The sequence below is a fragment of the Trichosurus vulpecula genome, chromosome 9 (assembly GCF_011100635.1).
Source record: "Trichosurus vulpecula isolate mTriVul1 chromosome 9, mTriVul1.pri, whole genome shotgun sequence".
NCBI classification, from domain to species: domain Eukaryota; kingdom Metazoa; phylum Chordata; class Mammalia; order Diprotodontia; family Phalangeridae; genus Trichosurus; species Trichosurus vulpecula.
In genome coordinates this window covers 151100321-151120243 of record NC_050581.1, presented here as the reverse complement: position 1 = coordinate 151120243, position 19923 = coordinate 151100321, and the positions used below count along the sequence as shown (strand labels likewise).

Genomic DNA, 19923 nt, shown 5'->3' with positions numbered 1-19923 from the left:
AATTCAACTCAAGTGAGATCCCTTTCCCTACTCTGTCCCCACAGACTTTGCTACCTTTCAAAAGGTGATAGTCTGATCCAATACAATAAATATTTACTAAGAGATATGTAAAGTTTAGATAGGAAATGATCCTTGACCTCCAAGGGCTGACGGTGTAGTAGGGGGAAAAGATACCAGTCTATTTAGCTATAATGTCCAACAATACATGTGAAGTGCAGGAATGAATAAAAAAAAGTTCTATGTGAAATCTAAGAGAGAGTCATTCTTGACCTCACAGCAATGTACATTTAAGAGAACATGATAACACGGTGTAGTATAAGGCAGTGGAGCGCTTAGCACAGTGCCTGGCATATAGTAGGTGCTCGATAAATGTTTACTGATTGATTGTTGATTGAGTTGAGTGAAAAGTGCATTGGCATTTGGAGTCAGAACACCTATGCTTGAATCCCAGCTCTGTCACCAGTAACCTTGGGTCAATCACTGCCCTTTCTACTTCTATAGGATGAGGGGGTGGTCCAGATGGCCTCTGAGTTGCCTTCTAGCTCCAAGACTCTGATTCTTCCAGGATCCTGAGAAGACCCAATAAATACTGATCTAACACAGTCCATCCCCTGGCATTCTCTTCTCCCTTCTTCCCATAGTAACATCATTTCTGAAGACAGAAGTCTGAACACCATCTTCTCTCCTAAAATCACAGAAAGCATCCCGAAAAATGGAAACTGCAGATTTGACATTGCAGAGCAGCCTGTATCTTAGAAACCCTGTTGTTGAAGGCAGGCTAACTACCCTCCTGGGCTCCTCCTTTCTCCCGAAGGCTGAGGTAGACAGAGATACCATGAGCTGTGCCTGCACCTGTTAATTCATCCTTGGCCTGTTAGGCTCTTTGCTTAGGGTTGCTAAAAATTTCACTAAACTGAATTGCTTGTTAGAAAAAGTTCACAGTTCTTGGGTGACCATACTAAATAGAGTTGGACTAATTTGGATTGTCAAGAGATTGGGACTTCTAAAGGATTATAATGCCAGTACTGTTTCTCCCGATGTATAACTGACTGGTCTGGAATCAGGGAGTCTCCTTTTCCCAAGTTCAGATCTGGCCTCAGACACTTGCTGGCTATGGGACCCTGGGCAAGTCACTTCACCCTGTTTGCCTCAGTTTTCTCATCTGTAAAAATGAGCTGGAGAAGGAAATGGCAAACCACTCCAGTATTTCTGCCAAGATAACCCCAAATGGGGTCACGAAGAACTGGACATGACTGAAACAACTGAACAACAACAAATGACTGACTTAAGGCTTTGGCTGATAGAGCTGGGAGAGGTCAGAGGATAATAGGATTTTATTTATAATTTATTTACAACAGGATATTTATTCATTCATTCTTTCATTCATTTATGGATGAAATCTTAAAAACTATCCACTTCCATTTTCCCCATTTTACGTAGGAGTATACTAAGATTTTAAAGGTCCTCCTGATCCCCAATCAGCAGACCAAGACCTAGCAGAAAATCCTGAAGTCTTTTCTGGTATTATCTATTGCTAAACCAGTTGACACCACCATGAACCCAATTTCACATCAGAGTTTGCCAAGGTTCCCAGCAAGGAAGGAACTCAGCTGAGGGGACCTTCCTTTCCCTGCTCCATATGAGCAGATTTTAGCGAGCATTCTGACTGCTCCCCCAGGGATGTGACTCTTGGTATCATCACCTTCCCTTCACTCATGCTCTTAACCCTCTGAAAGGGATTTCAGAGGCAATCTAGTCCCTCATCTTACAAATAAGGAAACTGAGGCCCTTAGAAATTATAGGATCATAGATTTAGATCTGAACAGGAGCCTAGAGTAGAGGCCACCTAGTCCAAAATCCTCATTTTATGCTTGAGGAAATAAAGCCTGGAGATGTCAAGTGACTTTGTCCAAGGTCATACAAGTACCAAATGACAGAACCATGATTCTAGCCCAGGTCCTCTGACTCCAAAGCCTCTGACTCTTTCCATTGTAGGATCTTGGACTGCAATTCGGGTCACCTGACTTCCAGTTCCTGGGCTCTTTTTTTTTTTTTTTGCACTCTACCAGATCCCTGGCCATATCTGCATGATGCTGTAATGAGCGAAGAAAAGCCAATTACTTTTCCAATACAACTTGCTTTTCCCAAGTAGTCTGCTGCAGACCCACAGAAATGATGCGTGTATTTTACTCGATAATTTGTCCCTTAAGGATTCACATTGCTAAGATAAATTCAGACCTTCTCTTATTTTTTTTTTTTTTGGCCACTTCTTTTTGCAGTTCTTACCCAGAGGCCTTACATCTGTTCTTTCCGAAACTGATTGCTTCCAGAGTATTTTTTTAAAAATAGACGTTTTCTTGGCCTTGATTTTTCTAATCTGTTTTCTGACTGATTTACTATCATTTAGTATATTTCATATGCAAACTTTGAAGCCTTTGAGATTTTAGATTTAATCTCAAGTTACATAACGGATCTTTTTAGGTTGAGGGGAGGTTTTCTTGCCCAAGTCGATCCACTGGTGACCAATTTTTCAATGAAAGAAAGTTAAAAGTTTGTTCTGCATAACTGAACAACTAAAGGTAAACAGATAGTTTTGCACCATTAAGGCCAACATCGACAAGCATTGTTGTACCATGGGTTGAAGTCTAGGTTTAGAGTCACTTCTCCTTCTGATATTTACTCACTGTGTGGCCCTGGGCAACTTACTTAATGTTTCAATATTCCAAGAAATTCTCTAAGTTACAGAAGAGGTGTGAAGGTATAAACTCATTAATGACAAGGACTGACTCAATTTTATATCTGTATCCCCAGCACCTAGGACAATACCTGGCACATAGTAGGCACTTAATGAATGTTGATTGATTGATTAAAGGAGTTTCCACACCAGGCATTTCCTATATCCTGGAAATCATAAATCTGAATCCCCTGCTTTAAAAAGCCCAAAACAATACATCCTGCAAACAGGAAAGATTGTCACAAAAAATCAACCAGCCACAACTGAATGGTTTCAGTGAAAATGCCTGAAAAAGATTAAGCATGGTTGGTTTCAGTAAATTATTTAAATGAGCAACAAGAGAAGAGAAGTCTCATCAAGTGTGTCCAACTTTGAGGATTTCTGCAAAGGAGGCAAATATATGTGAAAAAAAAATCATTTTATGAACTTTAATGCTACAGTAATCGAATTAAAATTAGATTAACCCCATCCACTTCTCCCCCTTTCTGTTTTCAGCCATTTGTTATTTATGACATGAATTCCTTAATGATGGGAGAAGACAAGATTAAATTTAAGCACACGCCCCTGCAGGAACAAAGCAAAGAAGTGGCCATCCGCATTTTCCAGGGGTGTCAATTCCGCTCCGTGGAGTCTGTCCAGGAGATCACAGAGTATGCCAAGAACATTCCAGGTTTCGTCAACCTTGACTTGAATGACCAAGTGACCCTCTTGAAGTATGGTGTCCATGAGATCATCTACACTATGCTGGCCTCCTTGATGAATAAAGATGGGGTTCTCATATCCGAGGGCCAAGGATTCATGACGAGGGAGTTTCTGAAGAGCCTGAGAAAACCCTTTGGTGACTTTATGGAACCCAAGTTTGAGTTTGCTATAAAGTTCAATGCACTGGAATTAGATGATAGTGACCTAGCAATATTTATAGCCGTCATCATCCTCAGTGGAGGTAAGCTTCCGTTATGACTTTCCATGGAGGGTGGGTTGAAGGGGAAGGGGGGCAACCGTACCTGCTGGAGTCTTTGGATATAAAATACCAATGGTGTGCCAAGTGGTGTGAGTGCAAGTACAGGACAAACTCAAGTTTATAGACCCGGTGTCTAGTCTCTGAGCATGTGAGGGAGACACAGGAGCATTTTTTGTCCTCACTTCCACATACTATCTTTACCACCAAATTCCAAATACTAATGACTCCTTCACCTACTACAAAGCTTCTCCTCCTCCAGCTTTATATCATTTTAATAATAATGGGCTATACTTCCTAAAGGAGGTGGAGCTGGTGACCCCCTCATCCAGAAGGGCAAGGCTTCGGTTGTTTTCCCAGTCTCCGGATGAATTACCCTGCCACATCCATACCCTGGCTTGGTTGGTACCCTCTTGCCACACCCAAAACTTTTTAAAATGGACTTTTAAGAGAGACAGCTGACTGGGTTAGTGCACACAAAAACAAACTGGTTTGTTTAAGGGACCAAGCCTTTGTCCTGTTAGAACTGTGATCCAAATGAAATGACCAGTCTTTAGACCTGATGAGAATCTAGATTGCCTCTCTGATTTTGTGCTGTCTGTATTCAACAGATACTTTGAACGGACTAGAAGCCAGGTCGTCAGGATGAGGGAAGGGGAAGGTTGGCAGTAACTCCCATGTTTCTTTTTTTTAAAAAAATTTTCCAATCAATGAAGAGGCACCTTCTCTCCCTCCCAGCTCCTCCCATTGAAAAAGAAAGAAAATCAAAACCCTTATAACAAATATGCATAGTTACCTCCCACTTTTCTTTAAAGAAAATGTTTTTAAGGGTAAATTTACTGCTTAGTAAATTGAAGGTTTTAGGTGAGTTTTCTGTAGGCTAACTACAAGCTTCCCTCTGTTTAAGGGCATCAGTACCCTGGGAGCCAAGTGAATCAAATGGTAGAAATGAAAGACATAGCTTACTGATGAGGCATGAGGCCTAATTGCTTGAGCTAATGACTTCTTTTTCCATGTGTTGAGGTTTGAATGACTTTTCCTAGGTGTAACCTGCACCTGGGACTGTCTCTACAGCATGGACAATGTGTGTTAAAGCCTTGCAGATCCTCTGGAAAGAAGCCTTGTACTGGGGTTACCATCAAGTACCATTCTTTCCTGTCCTTGTCCTGGCCAAATTCCTCTGGAATCCAGGGTACAATGTATCAGAACAGTACATAACCCCTTACAGCCTATTGGCATCCCATAGTGACTTTATTAGAATCCAACGGTTTACTTTTGGAGGCACAAATCCCATTAAAGTTACTCTGTCAGGTTGAAATTAATTTAAAAGTAACTTTCTGGCATTGGGTTTCATTTACCAAAAATATATACTGGAGGATATCAGCATGTTTTATTGGTCTCCCTGAAACCACTTCAAATACACTCAGTTCCTTTCAGAGGGCTTTGTTCAAATTTAAATTAAAGCAATCTTTAGCCCCCAAGAATTTTAATTAATTCAGTAAAGAAGAATCTGAACCCAATTTATTATAGTTCATAGTGAGAAAGTATTGCCTTTTGACAAAAACAATCAATTTTATAAGGCACGTTGTCTGATATTTAGGGAAAGTGAAGAGCTGGGATGTGAGCCAATCAAAGCTTTCTGGTTCCTAATTCAGTGGGGGAAGGGTGGGAGGATGACCAGAGCTGCCGCAGCTCTGATTCTGAGCTTCATGAACTTGGGCAGTGTTATTTTATATGATTGGATGCGTGACGAGAATGAGTAATCATGCATCTGTGGTTCCAAAAGTGGAGTCATCAATAAAAGGGTTGTGGATGTACCCTGCTGCATTTCTCATCAGCAAGTCTGTTTTTAAAAGTGATTTATAGCTCCTTTTGAAATTCATTAATTAGCCTAGAATTAGCCCTGCAAATGATTTTAGATAAATAGCACTGAAGTCTGTTACAGGAGAATTGACTTTAGCCTTCAAGCTTTAGTTTTTCATCTATGAGAGTAGGTCCAGGGCTGGCAACCATCTAGATTCTAAAATGTGACTTTTATCTTAACACACAAAAGAAAACCTTATGATTATTCTAACATGAGAACAAGCTACAAAGTGGCACTGCTAAGGGTTACTAAATCACTTTTCTCACCAAAACTACCTTGTAAGTTAGATAATACAAATATTTACTATTTCTATTTTATACTTGAGGTGCCTGAGTCTCAGGGTTAATGATGGTATTTATAGAGCGCTTTAAGGTATGCAAAATACTTTACAAATATTTCTTTTGTTCCTCACAATGACCCTGGGATGAGGGGTTGTCATTTATTCCCATTTTAGAGATGAGGAAACTGAGGTTGAGGGAGGTTACGTGAACTTGCTCAGAGTCACTCAGGAAGTAAGTGTCTGAGGCTGGATTTGAACTCAGGTCTTCCTGACTCCAGGCCTGCCACTCCATTCACTGTACCACCGGTGTCAAAATCTGGAATTCATTCAGCCATTTTAACCCCAATACCAATGCTTTCGACTTAACCAGTGGGGCCCAAATCTGGATTTCCTGATGGCTTTGCAAGAGTTCTGCCTCCTGAGTTCTAAGTACATCTAGGAAGATTCTACTCTAAGCAAATATTGCTTCTCTTGGCATGAAATAAACATAGAAGAAATAGGTCATGGTGAATAAGCTGTGAAATTGGACCTTAGGTTTCTCAGCCCCCAGCAGGAATGCAACTCTATTCTTTGTTTAATTCTAGGGACTAGTTAGACTTTGAAGAAGTACTCAACATGATGCCATGATCATTCCCAGTCAACAAAAACCTGTTGATCTCAAGACTAAGCCAAAGATTTTTGTTTATTCCAGGACAGGCCTTGAAGAGTTTTTTAGACCCTAAAGGAAACCAAATAACCAGAATCTAGTTTCCAATGAACCTATTTCCTCCAAATAGCCATAAAAGCCCCAGGGTCCTCCAGAGTGCCAGGCCAGATTGCCCAGATCTACTGTCTTTTTTTTTTTTTTGGTGATGGTGGTGGTGGTGATGTTTTCCAGGCCTACTCTCAACCAGATTTTCACTGTCATTTAAGATATGTAAAGCACTTTACAAACTTTGAAGTGCTGTATAAATACCAGCAATTGTTATTAGCTGGGTGCAGGAGTTAATACTGAGGCAGTGTGCCATAGTAGATTGACAATTACAAGATTGCACAAAAGTTGCAAAAGTCTTGATTTTCAATTAGCTCCCATCATTTGAAATAAGTGGCTGAGTGATTTGACTTTTAAAACCCAGTGAAGGAGAGAGGCAACCTGGGAAAGTGACTAAAAAAATGGCTTTGGAATCAAGAAGGTCTGCCATTGCTACCAGGCAAGTTCTTTAACCTTTCAGTACTCCAAGACAACTCTCTGATCCAGGAGTTTTTAACCTTGCTTGTGTCGTGGACTCCTTGCAAAGTCCAGTGAAGTCTGTGAAGTTCTCAGAACAGTGTTCTTAAATGCATAAAGTGAAATACATTGAATTATAAAGGCCAGGTAGTCACAGTTAAATACAGACATGTAAGAAGAACAAATTCATGAACTCAAAGTTAACACCTGCTCTAAGACTAAGTTGCAAAAGAAGCATCATTCTGCTGCATTGGCCAAGGGAATTTCCTCACTGGGAGGTCCTTAGACCAGTGAAATCACAAGTCTTACCAAAGAAAATAAAACACAAACACAATGACAGATAAGCACATATAATTTCTTTTCTACTCAGTTGCAACTGTCCAGATGAACCCTGAAGGATACTGCCAGTTACACAGATGTTTCTAAGTATACAAGGCTTTCCATATGGCACAAATACTTGGAGGAATGTTTCCATTTTCATACATTTGGGTAGATCAGACTCTGGCTAGTGAGCTGGATGGCCCAAACCACAGTTGGTTCCAGCAGGACATCAGGTTCATTATACCATCTTTTAGTTTGCAGAAGGGGACGTGGGGTGGGGGAGGGAATCCATGCCTGCAAAAATGCCTGTCTTCCCATCAGACTTCCCAACTTTTCCTTCAGCTCAGCCTTATCAGCTGACAGTCTTATCCTCTTCAGTTTCCCCTGCCTCAGGGATTTCAGAAAGAAAAAATGTTGGCAGGGATCCAACTGACCTCATTCTGGTTGAGGTATATGTGTTCCTGGTCTAGGTGAGGTACAAAAATGGGGAGGCCCATTGAGGAAATGAATGGCAGGTTGGGGGTTTTTTGGATGTTAGGTATCTGATTTGACCTACTCGGTATTTAGCTGGTGGTGGCGGTGGGGAGTAGGGTGGGCGGAAATAGTGACTTAACACTCAGATCATTGTTATTCAACATTCTGTGCTCTAAGAACTGATGACACCCTCAGATTAGGGGGTTGGGTTTGCTACCCTAGAGCATCTACACATCGTCAGTCAGTTCTTCCAAAACCAGGTTTGAAAAAGATGACTCAGTTCCTCCCAAGATTTGTTCCTGCATTCCATTTTGTGCAAAATTTGGGCTAAAGAAAAAAAAAAAGTCATCCAAGTGACAGCTACTTAATAAAGTAGCTGGGTTTAAAGGGTCTAGGGTCAACTATAATCTCTTGTAGGTCATGTCTAACCTAAGCCTGGAACTTGGTTCCTTCCTATATTTTAACCCATCATCCCAAGCTCTAGGGCAATCTAGGGATATGTTTGTATAGTTCCTCATTAATTAATGAAATATCACCACATCTTTCAGTCAACAAGCATTTATTAAATGCTTACTGCATTCCAGGTGCTATGTTAAGAGCCAGGGATACAAAGAAAGGTTAAAAAAATCCACAGTCCTTGCTCTCAGAAAGCATACATTCTAATGGGGGAGACAACATGTAAATATTTCATAATTTATTTAATAAACTGGCAAACCTTTCCCAATAATACTTATTCATATATCTGTGTGTATACATTCACATTAAATCCCTTAATCACCTAAGATTTTTAAAATATTACTGAATATAAATTGCTGAGAATAGTTATTAACGATAATATCTAGCATTTATGTAACGATGAAATCAATAACAAAAGAAAGACGTTGATAATTATCATCACAACCACAGTCACCTCAAACCCTCACTGTAATGGCAAATGACTTCACTTCTGAGAACACAGTCCCACACCATTTAGTTCCTTCAAGATAACAAATAAAGTCTCTTCACAAGATAAAGATGAAAAGAGTTCCATTAAGAAATAAGGCATCTCTCCATCCTCTTTCTTTCGCTCTTCTCCAGATTCTCTCAAGCCATGGCTCTTAACAGTCTCTCCCCAGACTTAACTCTTTACAAAGTTTTCCTCATATGTTACCATAAAATAACAGTTAATAAAGTTCTAACAAGAGAGTAATTTATTCTCCCCTTTCTTTCAGTGCTCTCCATAGTTTGTTTCATAGATCCTCATAGTCAAAATCAGACTCACACAGAGGGAAGAACTCAACAAGAAAAAGCACCTAATAGAATGACAAATACAACTGTAAATCCAAACTGCTCTTTCTGCAACATTCCATTTGGCTCTTAAATATACAGTAACAGTGTCTGAAGCCTCTATGAGAAAACCAAGTGAAGCATGTGTTACAGTAATAAACAGTAATAATAAATAGCTTTTTAAAATAGTCTTGTGCTTTTTAAAGTACTTGGTACTTTTTTAAAAAGTATCTTCATATTTGTTAGATTTTGATGACAATGATAGCTAGCATTTATACAGTTTTTTTGAGGTTTTCAAAGGGCTGAAGAGTTATCTCATTGATCTTCACAATAACCCTGGGAGGTATGTGTTATTATTCCCCCCAGCCCCAACTTTTACAGCCGAAGAAATGGAGACAGAGAGAGATTAAGTGGCTTTCCCGGAGTCACACAGCTAATCAGTGTCCCAAAAGCAGGATTTAAACTCAAGTCCAAGTCTGGCTTTCTAGCCCCTGTACCAAACAGCTACATGGACCATGACAAAATATGACTTCATCTTATTTGGTACTCATAGCTATTCCTTGCAGTAGGCAGTGCGGGGATTATCATCTCATTATAAAGATGAGAAAACAAATGCAAAGAATTCCAGTCATTTGTTCAAAGTCCCATATTGATGGAGTCTAGAATAGAACTCACTGCTCCAGATCCCTAATCTAGTACTCTTTTCAATGTGTGCCCTCCTCCTTCTAATGGAAATTCCTTGAGCATGGCTGGAACTGTCCTAGCACCTAGGACAGTTCCTGGCACATACATAGTAGTCACTTAATAAATGATTGGTGTTGACCAAAGGAGTAAATAAATGACTGAATGAGGGAAGGGGGGGGCATTTATTAAGCAATATTCTATGTACAGAATACTGGAGGGCACAAATGGCAAATTGTTTACTTTGTTCCTTTATCCTCCTTGGTAAACCCACCACCATTTTGGGAAGTATAGGATAGTGAAAAGAGCATTGACTCTGCAGTTGGATGACTTGAGTTTGAATTCCAACTCTGCCACTTACTCTCAGGGCCTCAGTTTCTTCACATGTAAAATAGAAAGCTGGATTAGATGTCCTCCGAGGTCCATTACAGCCCTTAATCACATGTTCCTATGGCCTCACATACATAGACATTTCTAGCCTGTGTTACATATTGTTGATGATAAAAGGATATTGTTGATGACAATTGTGATCCTTCCTTGACTGTCTAAACTCTTCAAGTTAACAGACCCAGAGTAGCAAGACTCTTAATAGCCCAGAAGTATTGATAGGAGTTAGAAGCTTTTCACCCAAGCTTCCCTTCCACTTCCTCCTCTCACCCCTCCCACACACAACCCCATTGATGGAGGTGTCGGGGGTTGTGGGGGGGGGGGTGTCCAGCACTCTAGCACCCTTATGACTGGCATCATATCCTTGCCCCAGCTAGGCCAACAAGTCTTCTCAAAATGTGCCCAAAGATGGAAGCGAAGTGGTTGTGTTTTTTCCTTCTACTTTAGCAAAGCTGACAAGCCCTGAGCCATGATATTGGACACACTGCTCCCTTGAGTGCTGGAGCTTATACTGCATGGCACAGGAAAGCAGGTGAGACTGCCAGTTGGAAGGAGCCCACACCAAGAAAAGGTCCTTTCTGTGAATTCAGAACAGTTTGGAGGCCAGCAAAGCTCTTCTCAAACTCCCAAGTCATAGGGGTGGGAAATTCACCATTTTTTTTTATTTTTGCAATTTATTTTGTGAGGCAAAATGCCCATCATCATCCCAACAACAGGAAGAAACTGAAAAATGAACTGCAGTGGTAACAAATGGGAAGTAATATGACCTTCCCAGGTACCCACTCAAGCTTGAGCTGGGTTAGGCAAAGTCCCAAGAGGCAGCTCATTTATTCTCCATCAATCCTAGCAGCACTTTTTTTTAATCACTAACATTAAACCTTCTGGGTAGGGCAGCTGTGTACATTTGCACAGTGTACTGGGACCAAGTGGAATGAATGTTCTGCTATCTACGTATTTCTTTGTATATGGTGTCACCACCCATGACAATTAGGCAGTGCAAGCCCATGTGCCTGCCCACAGGTAAAATGTGCTCATTTTTCCTCCTTCCTCAGAATTAAAGTTCAATCAAGCATTGAACCCTAGTGAATTCCATTAAGATGTGAACATATATCACGTCACTCTGGCAATCAGACCTACCTCTTTTTCATCCTGTCTTAGAAAGACTTAAAGAGAAAGGCTCAGTTATGTCTCTCAACACTATAGCCCTTTCCTAAGGGACTATTTAGCTGAAAAGCTGAGGAAAGCAAAGCCCTTTGATTATTGCCTGAGTTCAGATATCTATTTGATCACTGATTACGAGAAAGCCTACTGCAGTGATGGGATCAGTAAGTGAGATGTCAAGCTTTGCTTCATATGTTTTTTATTATTCTTAATGTCGTCACGTTTCAAATTCAACAAACATTTACTAACAAAAATTTTAATGATCCATGTGTTCTCCAGTTTTGCTACTAATTGGGTTCCCAAAAAAAGAGAATGTGTCTCTGAGACTATCACTGCTCTGGCTCAAGAACCTCTAATGGCTCCCTATTAAAAACCATCACAGTCTAGCTCCAACCTACCTCTCCAGACTTATTGTACCTTGCTGCTTGTCACAAATTCTACATTGCAAGCTGAACTTGTGGTTCCCAGTACAGCATATAACATTTCATCTCTTACCTCTATCTCTGCCTTCCCTCCATGGCTGAAATTCTCTCTCCCTCACCTGTGCTTCTTGAAATATCTAACTTCCTTCAAAGCTAAGCTTACTTGGCTCCTCCTGTGTAAGATCCATGCATTCTAGTTACTAATGTTCTCTCCCCCCCAAAAAAATTACTTTTTTTTTTACTTTATAAATTTTTATTTACATATATGCCTCTCACTCCCAACTGGCAATGAATGTAAGCCTCTTGAGCAGTGAATGTTTCTTTTTCAACTGTCTGGAACGGTACCTAGTACTCTGTAGCTATTTAATAAATGTTTGTTGAATGAATGAAAGAATCAGTGAGGTGTAGTATCTTCAACCCGGTTGTACAAACATTTCTTAACACCTCCTTTATGTTCTTAAATTACCTTTTCTATGGAGCTGTCCTTTTTCTTCTCAAGTTTCCAGGCTTCTGGGACGATAGGAAAAGCAAATGACCAACCTGTTAAAAAAAAATGAAATATAAGTGAAGACAATAGAAAGAGCATCTCCCACCCTCTTCCTTGAGAGCACCATTTTATGGCAGTATTAGTTTTAGGGGAGAAAAAAATTTAAGGGTAATGTCCTTAAAAGGATCCCTACTTCATTTTCTCTATGAATTTAAGATGCTCAGGCTTCTAATAGTCCACAGCCTTATAGTAAATGGTAGATAGGAAGACAAATGTTAGAGAATCAGCTCCTACAGCTGCAGCCCCTCCTCCAGGCTCCTCCCACTGCCTCTCCATCTCCTCTGCTGCTTCTAACATTACCCGGATTTGGATAAGATAATTTCTATCCTGCAATACCAACACAGGTTTAGGCAAGTAAATTCACAACTTTTCCATTTCACACATCATCAGTTAACTGCTAGTGGTACTGATGAGAGGATCCATCCAAGGGAGGTACAGGTCATTACATGAAGCAGAATAAAGATTTTGTTGTTTGGGCTGTTTTTCAGATCCCCAAACTGACAAAATCGCTATAGAATGTCTGGTTTCCTCCAGTATCTATGTCCAGAGAACCCAGTGGTGGTATAGTTTTATAACTCCAGCAATATTTAGAACAAGAAAAAGCAGGTGGTGTGGAGAGTAACCCAAGACTGAGGCCTGCAGAAAGGGACAGATGAAAGTGTGCATTTGAAAGAGATTTGGGAGCAGGGTGCTTGGAGGGGAATGAGACACACCACAGAGTTCATTGTAGAGGAGCAGGGTGCATTGCAGAATCAACTGTAGAGGAGTGGGGCCCATTACTTGGTTAACTATGGGGTCAAGGCAAGAAAAGCGTTCCCGGGGTGTGGGTAAAGGACTGGGAGAACAAGGAAGGTACTGAAGGTCTTGAGAAGAATGACGCAGGGGTCTAAGTGTCATGAAACAGAGAGATGGAAGAACAGATTCTGATGATGACAGAGGAAAATTTCAGTACTCAAGATCATGGAAGTGGAGTAGTTTGGGGTGATGATGAGATCTAAGGTCTGACCACTCCTATGGGTGCCTGAAGTTGGTACAGTGACAATGTAGGTCTTATAAATTGGTGAGATTGATAATCCAGGTGACCCTTTTAATAAATAAAGGACACTACACTTTGGAGGGATCATGTGACTCCTCCAGCCAACAAGCAACAGAGCTAGGACCAGACTATGCTGTTGCTCAGTAAGGGTTGCATTCCACCATAACCAACCATTCTGCCCACAATTGATAGGCATATTCTACCCAGTGGGTGAGCGGGAAATGACTCACCAGACCAATGAAACTAGAAGCATCTCTGATGTTTGCTCCTAATAACATTTCTGTCTTTGCTTCAGCCAGGGCCTAGCCATGGTCCTGATGCCCACGGCAGAGCTTAGGTATTGCAGAATTTTAACTTAGCACATATTGTAACTGTGAAATATTTAACCCTGTCTACTGCTGCTGCAAGAGGAAGATGCCCATGTTAGCAAACTTGAGAGGCTGGGAGAAGTTACGTGAGCAGACAAGCAATCATCTGTAAGCTTCAAGACTGTGGGATGTGGTAGACAGGGCACTCAGATCCAAACCACTGAATCATTCCCCTTACCACTGGAGGCTGTGTGCTCTGGTCTGTTTGATCATTTGGTGTTCTCATAATGTGTGTTTAAACTCTGCATGACCCCAGGCAGAGATGGGTCATCCTCCTGACTGGCACAACATGCCCAGATGTCCGGGCAGCCTTCTGTCACTGAGGAATAATGAAAGCCCTGGCTAGGCCTGAAAACACTCATAGAAGTCACCAGTGAATAACTCTAAAAGGGAGGGGTTGTGTTAGATGAGAGAAAAAGAGGGACCTAGAAATGAGAGACTAGACCCAGTTCTCTGGAGGGAATTATCAAGTGAAAAGGGCTTCGATCCTAATAGGGAAAGGGTAGGGAAGTGCTGTGAGGCCTAGTACAACACCTTGCACGTAGTAGGCATTTAATGACTGTTTGCTGGATTGAATTAAATTGTTATTATTAAATTATAATAATTATTAATTTATTATTATTGAATTAAATTATCTACCCATCCCTGTCACCTTCCCCTCCTTTTAGCTACTAAATGTGTGTGTGTGTGTGTTTTGTGCTTAGGAAATTAAGGCTGGTTATCAGGATATTTTAGGGAAGGGGGGAAGGTGATCAAGTGAGCGGTATGAGATGTAATAAGGGACACTTGCTACTTAGTGGAAGAGTAAAAATAGTGAATTGTTCAGCCTGGCTCTCCTGCCCTGTCCCTCCCTCCCTCCCCGCCCCCATAATTCAAACAAAACATAATCAGGTATTTTATTTATAGAAGTGACTGTTACTTGGACCAGGACCAGAGAGGGCATTAATAGCACCATTACTATAACAAGGAAAATGTTAACATGTGAAACCTACTTAAGAATGAAGGACTTTGGCAGAAGCTTTTGACTTCAGACAATGAATGTGCAAATTATAAACAATTTTTTTGTGTGTGGGTTAAACACTTACAAGACCTTTTAACAACATCGTTCCCCTTTTCCCTGTCAGCAGTTTTTCCTGAGAGTAATCAACTGCCTATATTGGATAGAGTCCTGTCCTTGGAGCCAGGAAGACGTGGGTTCAAATCCTGTCTCTGACACCTTCTAGCTGGGTGACCTCTCCTCGCAAGGCACTTAACCTTGGAACCTCAGCTTCCTCATCTGTAAAACAAAGCAGTTGGAATGGATGCTGTTGGGATCCTGACCAGCTCTACAGCTATGCTCCTATTCGTCTCTGAATATTTTCTCTTCTTTAATTTAGCCTTTTCATTAATTCAAACTAACTACCCCCTCCCCCAAAATTAGCATCCAAGGGCAGAAAGTCAACAAGTGGATGCTAAGATGGAAAGAGGTATGGAGGAAAAAGACAAAGAAAAACAAGGACTTAGAGGGAGGAGAGTGTAAGGGAGAGAGAAGCAGAGCTGAAAGAGAACAGGACAATAAAGAGATAAGGGAGGGACACAGGAAGATCGCAAAAAAATTGAAGAGGCCAAAGAAAAGTGGGGTGTATTCATATAAATGCTCATATTAGCTATTGGCCAATTAAAATGTTAAGAATTATATGGGAAATTAATTTTCCCTAAAAGTAAGGGAATGGGTAGGAAAGAATTCATGAATAAGGGATTCCAAAGATAGAATTTGCCTAGATTGTTGTTTTGCCTAAGTCCCCCAGTTTTAACTGGCCAACATGTGTCTTCATATTCTCTCTAATATTCTTCTCTCTCTCCCTCTCTCTCTCTCTCTCTCTCTCTCTCTCTCTCTCTCTCTCTCCCTCTCTTTCTCTCTCTGGCAATCAAGGTTTTGTGACTTGCCCAAGGTCACACAGCTAGTAAGTGTCTGAGGCCAGATTTGAACTCAGGTTCTCTTGACTCCAGGACTGATGCTCTATCCACTGCACCTGCCCCTAATATTCTCTTATAGAATAGCTAATTCTTTAAGTATGATCCTCCATGTCCTTGCCTGAGGATCTCCACAGTAACTTAAGGGGCCTCAGCACCCCCAAGCCTGTGTCCACGAATGATCTGTCCTATGGTACAGATGATACGTGAACTTCTTTCCCTTTCCTCCTTCCTACCTATTCTCTGTTCTTGGGAAATGACTAGCAGTTTGGGCAGTTTGCAGAATATTCAGAGAATTTGGACCCACCTTGGTTAAGTTCCCCCATGACTAACCCGGACATGGGATCACAGCCCTTCTGGATTCACCCATAATTGATTGCTCTCTAATCAGCTCCAGGGCTCCCAGCTTTGGGATAGGCAGGACTTCTTTCCCAATCCTTTATAGCCCAGGGAATGACAAACCAGTAATTGACTCCAGGTTCTTCTGGTGACTTAATACCGCAGTGTATAAATCACAAAGTTCTCTTCCAAAGGGGCCCTCTAGGAGGCCCAGCATCAGTACGGAGCCAGTGGAGATGTCGGGGAAGGGGGACCTTGACCCTGATCCTATCCTGGACCCCAACTTTAATCCTCATCAGAGTTTAGAAGAGGTTCTCACTTGGGGCAAAATATTACAGAAAGATGGTAAGAAACTAAGCAAAAGGAGCAGCGGGGAGCTGCTAGATACAAATAGAAGAGGTAGCATGATTTAGTGGGCAGAGGGATGGACTTGGAGTCAGGAAGACCATCACTGAAATCTCCCCTTGATACTTACTAACTGTGTGGCCATGGAGAAGTCTCTGGCCTCAGTCCCCTCACCTGTAAAATGAGTATGGTATTACCTGTAGCACCGGCCTCACAGGGTTGCTAGAAGACTCAAATGAGATCATTTTTGTAAAGCACTCTGACAGTTTTAAGGCATTCTACCAATGTCGGTTATCATATAAAGATGCTGATTAGAGTATTAGTAAAGGTGCCTATAGCCCACTGGGACAACTAGACTATCACTTTGCTTCCTGAAGGCTAAGGAAGCAAGATGGAGGTGTTCTAGGTATCCAGGGAAGAGCCGCGACAAATATCATTCATTTAGAACTAGAAGGAAACTTAGAGGTCATCAATTCCAACCCCCTCGTTTTACAGACGAGAAAACTGAGTCCGAGGGAGATCATAACATGCTCAAGATCAGAATAGAATAAATAACAGAACCAAGATTTGGACTCCCTGCCTTAGGTCAGAGATCATAGGTGCATAAAATCATAAACAAGGGCCAGACGGATAGGGGATGTTTTGTGTTGATCTGTACACCTAGAATAATATTGCACGAGAGCTGGACGGGACCTTAGAGCTGATATCTAGGGCAGCCTCCATTTTACAGATTTGGAAACTGAGGCCCAGATTGGTTAAGAGATTTATCCAGTTTCACACAATTCGTATCATTGTTTTAGAGCCCAGGTGATTTCCTGATTTACCCTATGAGCCTCTTTCCCATCATGTACCTCTCCCATTACATTTTTAATTTTCCTTTCTTTTTTATTCTATGAAGCATGCTTGGAAATTAAATGTAAAATAATGAAACGGAATTTTGGAGCAGGAAGAGCTCCAGAGATTTTAGAGTGGGCCAAGACCACGGAGGTCACGTAGTACAGCTCCTGCGTTTTCTACACGAGGGATTAGAAGCGATTCGCCCAATTTCTCACAGGTGGTAAATGGCAGAGCCAAAATTTGAACCCAAGGCTTCTGATTTCAGCTCTGAGGCTCTTTCCACTGCCCTCTACTGCCTGTCCTCATATGCAATACTCTCCCCATGGACTGTTTCTGGAAGTGAGCTAACTGGTCCTTGGAGAGAAGGGATTTAATCAGTGGCCACAAAACATCAGCCCCTCAGCCAATCTTCCTCTATCACATCATAAAGAATAGCTCTCCAAATGGGGATTTGCAAATCCAAAACAGATCCTCTTCCCCCTTGGCCAGTGAGGCCAGTTCCATTACTGAGCAACAAAGCCAAGTGTTTCCAGCAAGGTCGATCAGTTGGATATCAGTTGGAGCAGCCAGAAGGCTCTTGGTTTGTTGGTTTGTTTTTTAAACTTCCACAGAAAAATTAAATATTAGATTAATTTAATAGCTCCAGCAAGTTTGGACCCTATTGTTTGGCTAGCTTCTATTGTAGCTCACAGGGAGGGAGACTTCATATTCTCCAGCCACAATCTGAATGAATGAGATACCCTGCAAGAGAGGACTAGGTCCCTAGGCATGCCACTAAAGATACCCGTCCATCTGCGGGCTGCACAAGGCCACCCCCACCCCCACTCTTGTCTCTGGAGAAGTGGCTGCCAGCTTTTCAGAGGCTGCTGTGTTTGTAGAGCCAGTGGACTTGGAAGTAGTGAGTCTCCCATTCTTGATGGATGTGTGTGTGTGTGTGAGATAGTTAGATGGATAGATAGATATAAATACTTATTTATATTCATATATACTTTATTGATGCTTTTTGATTCTTACATCATAGTCATTTCTGGAAATAATCCTCTGTTCTCCAGTTCCCTCCCCCCATCAATCCTTCCCTTATAACAACAACAAAAAAAAAAAAAAACAAACAGATGACTACATCTGAAACTGTATGCAACATTATGCCCTGGAAGTCCCCCACCTGTCTGCTAGGAGAAGCCTTGGGCCTCCATTTCTCACAAACAAGCTGGAAAACCAAGACATCAGCACACACAAAGTCCAAAAGGCACCAGCCCAGAGTCTGAGTTTGCTCACAGCCTGGATCACTGGTGGTTTTCATTAGTGCAAAGTAACTGTGGGAAAAAGACAGCTTTTCCAGGGGCATTCATTACTCCCTTGGCCAGAACTAAATCATTGCTTTCTTCCCTAGAATCTGAGATCGTTATTATTCCAAGCCTAAATGCTGAAATCCCAAAACCACCAATACTCAAGTCAATAGGGTGTGTTAGGAAAGCTAGCTTCCTCCTGTGACGAAAAAGTGAAATTAAGTCTGAGCTTCCTTGTGATTCTAGAGATTCTAGATGATCTAATCCAACCCCCTCCTCAAAGGAGATAACTGAAGCCTGGAGAAGGGGAAATGACCTATCCAAGGTCACACAGAAGTAGGAGACCTAGGTCTCCAGATTCTGTATTCCAGGACTTAGCACCATGCCTGGCATGCAGGTGCTTAATAAATGTTGATTGATTGATTGACTTCCAGATATAGAGCTAGAAAGCCTGGGGTTTCATGTCCCTTTCTCTTCCCACAGGCAGAGGCTACGATCTAGTTCATCACTGACTACTGGCAAAGCCCCTGAGTTAGAGTCGGTGGCTTATTCATAGTGAATGATTCAGGCTTGCTGGCTTAGCAGGGCAGTTGTAGCTTTCAAGCCAGTGTTCCAATCTGAGATCAACTCTGCTGAGAAGCCTTCAGCACTACCCAGGGCAATTTAATCAAAAGCACAGAAATGCTGTCATTTTCTGCAAATGAAATTGGAGTTGGAAGGGATAACAGGGAAGTATTTCCACTAAGGACCAGAGCTGATAATAGAAAAGAGAGAGGCATGTTATAACCTCAGAGTAAGATTTGGGGGATTCCTGCTAGCAATATCAAGGGGCTGTGACACGTGTATAAACCAGGCCCAAAGATTTAAGGCTCTGTAAGGAAATGGCCCTGTAATTACGTTGAAAAATTATTGTGTTCCTTCACTTGCACATTGTGTTTAAAATGGTTGGAGAAAAAAATGATTTTTTAAAAAAATTTCAGGTTTGAAAGTTAAGGTTTTAAACAGATTTGAAACAGCTTAAAAAAAAAAGTCTGTTGAAACAGTACCTGGCACATAGCATTTAATAAATACCTATTGATTGAAAGCAGGTAGAAGTTGTGAAGTGTAAACTGTGTCAGTAAGGAAGCCAGGTGGATGAAAATGAATCAGCTAAAGTTCAACAAGGCTGTTGAAAGACTGATCGGAGACAGGATAGTCATAGAGAAAAGACATTTTTAAGGACTTCCTGCTGTCTCCCAAGTTAGGACTCTCCTTTGCCTAGAGTTCAAGGCCTTCTGTGGTCTGCCACCACCCTCCTTTCCAACCTTCTTTTCCATAATTTCCTTCCATACACTGTGCACCCCCAGCCTTGGTCTACTTTCTGCGCCCCAAACGGCCCATATGCCCTCCAGCCTCCTTGCCTTAATTCACTGCATCCGGAATGGCTTCCTTTCCCCTTCTTCACCTACTGAATTGGT

The 19923-nt window shown here is 41.5% G+C and overlaps 1 protein-coding gene across 2 annotated transcripts in view; it reads left to right on the top strand.

Moving 5' to 3' along the window:
- Positions 1 to 19923, top strand: part of PPARG (peroxisome proliferator activated receptor gamma) — a 171704-nt gene that overhangs the window by 149012 nt on the left and 2769 nt on the right. For both annotated transcript variants that reach the window (XM_036737819.1, XM_036737818.1), the window contains one exon: positions 3230 to 3677. In XM_036737819.1, coding sequence (XP_036593714.1) covers positions 3230 to 3677 — 448 coding nt within the window. The remainder of the gene's footprint in view (positions 1 to 3229; positions 3678 to 19923) is intronic.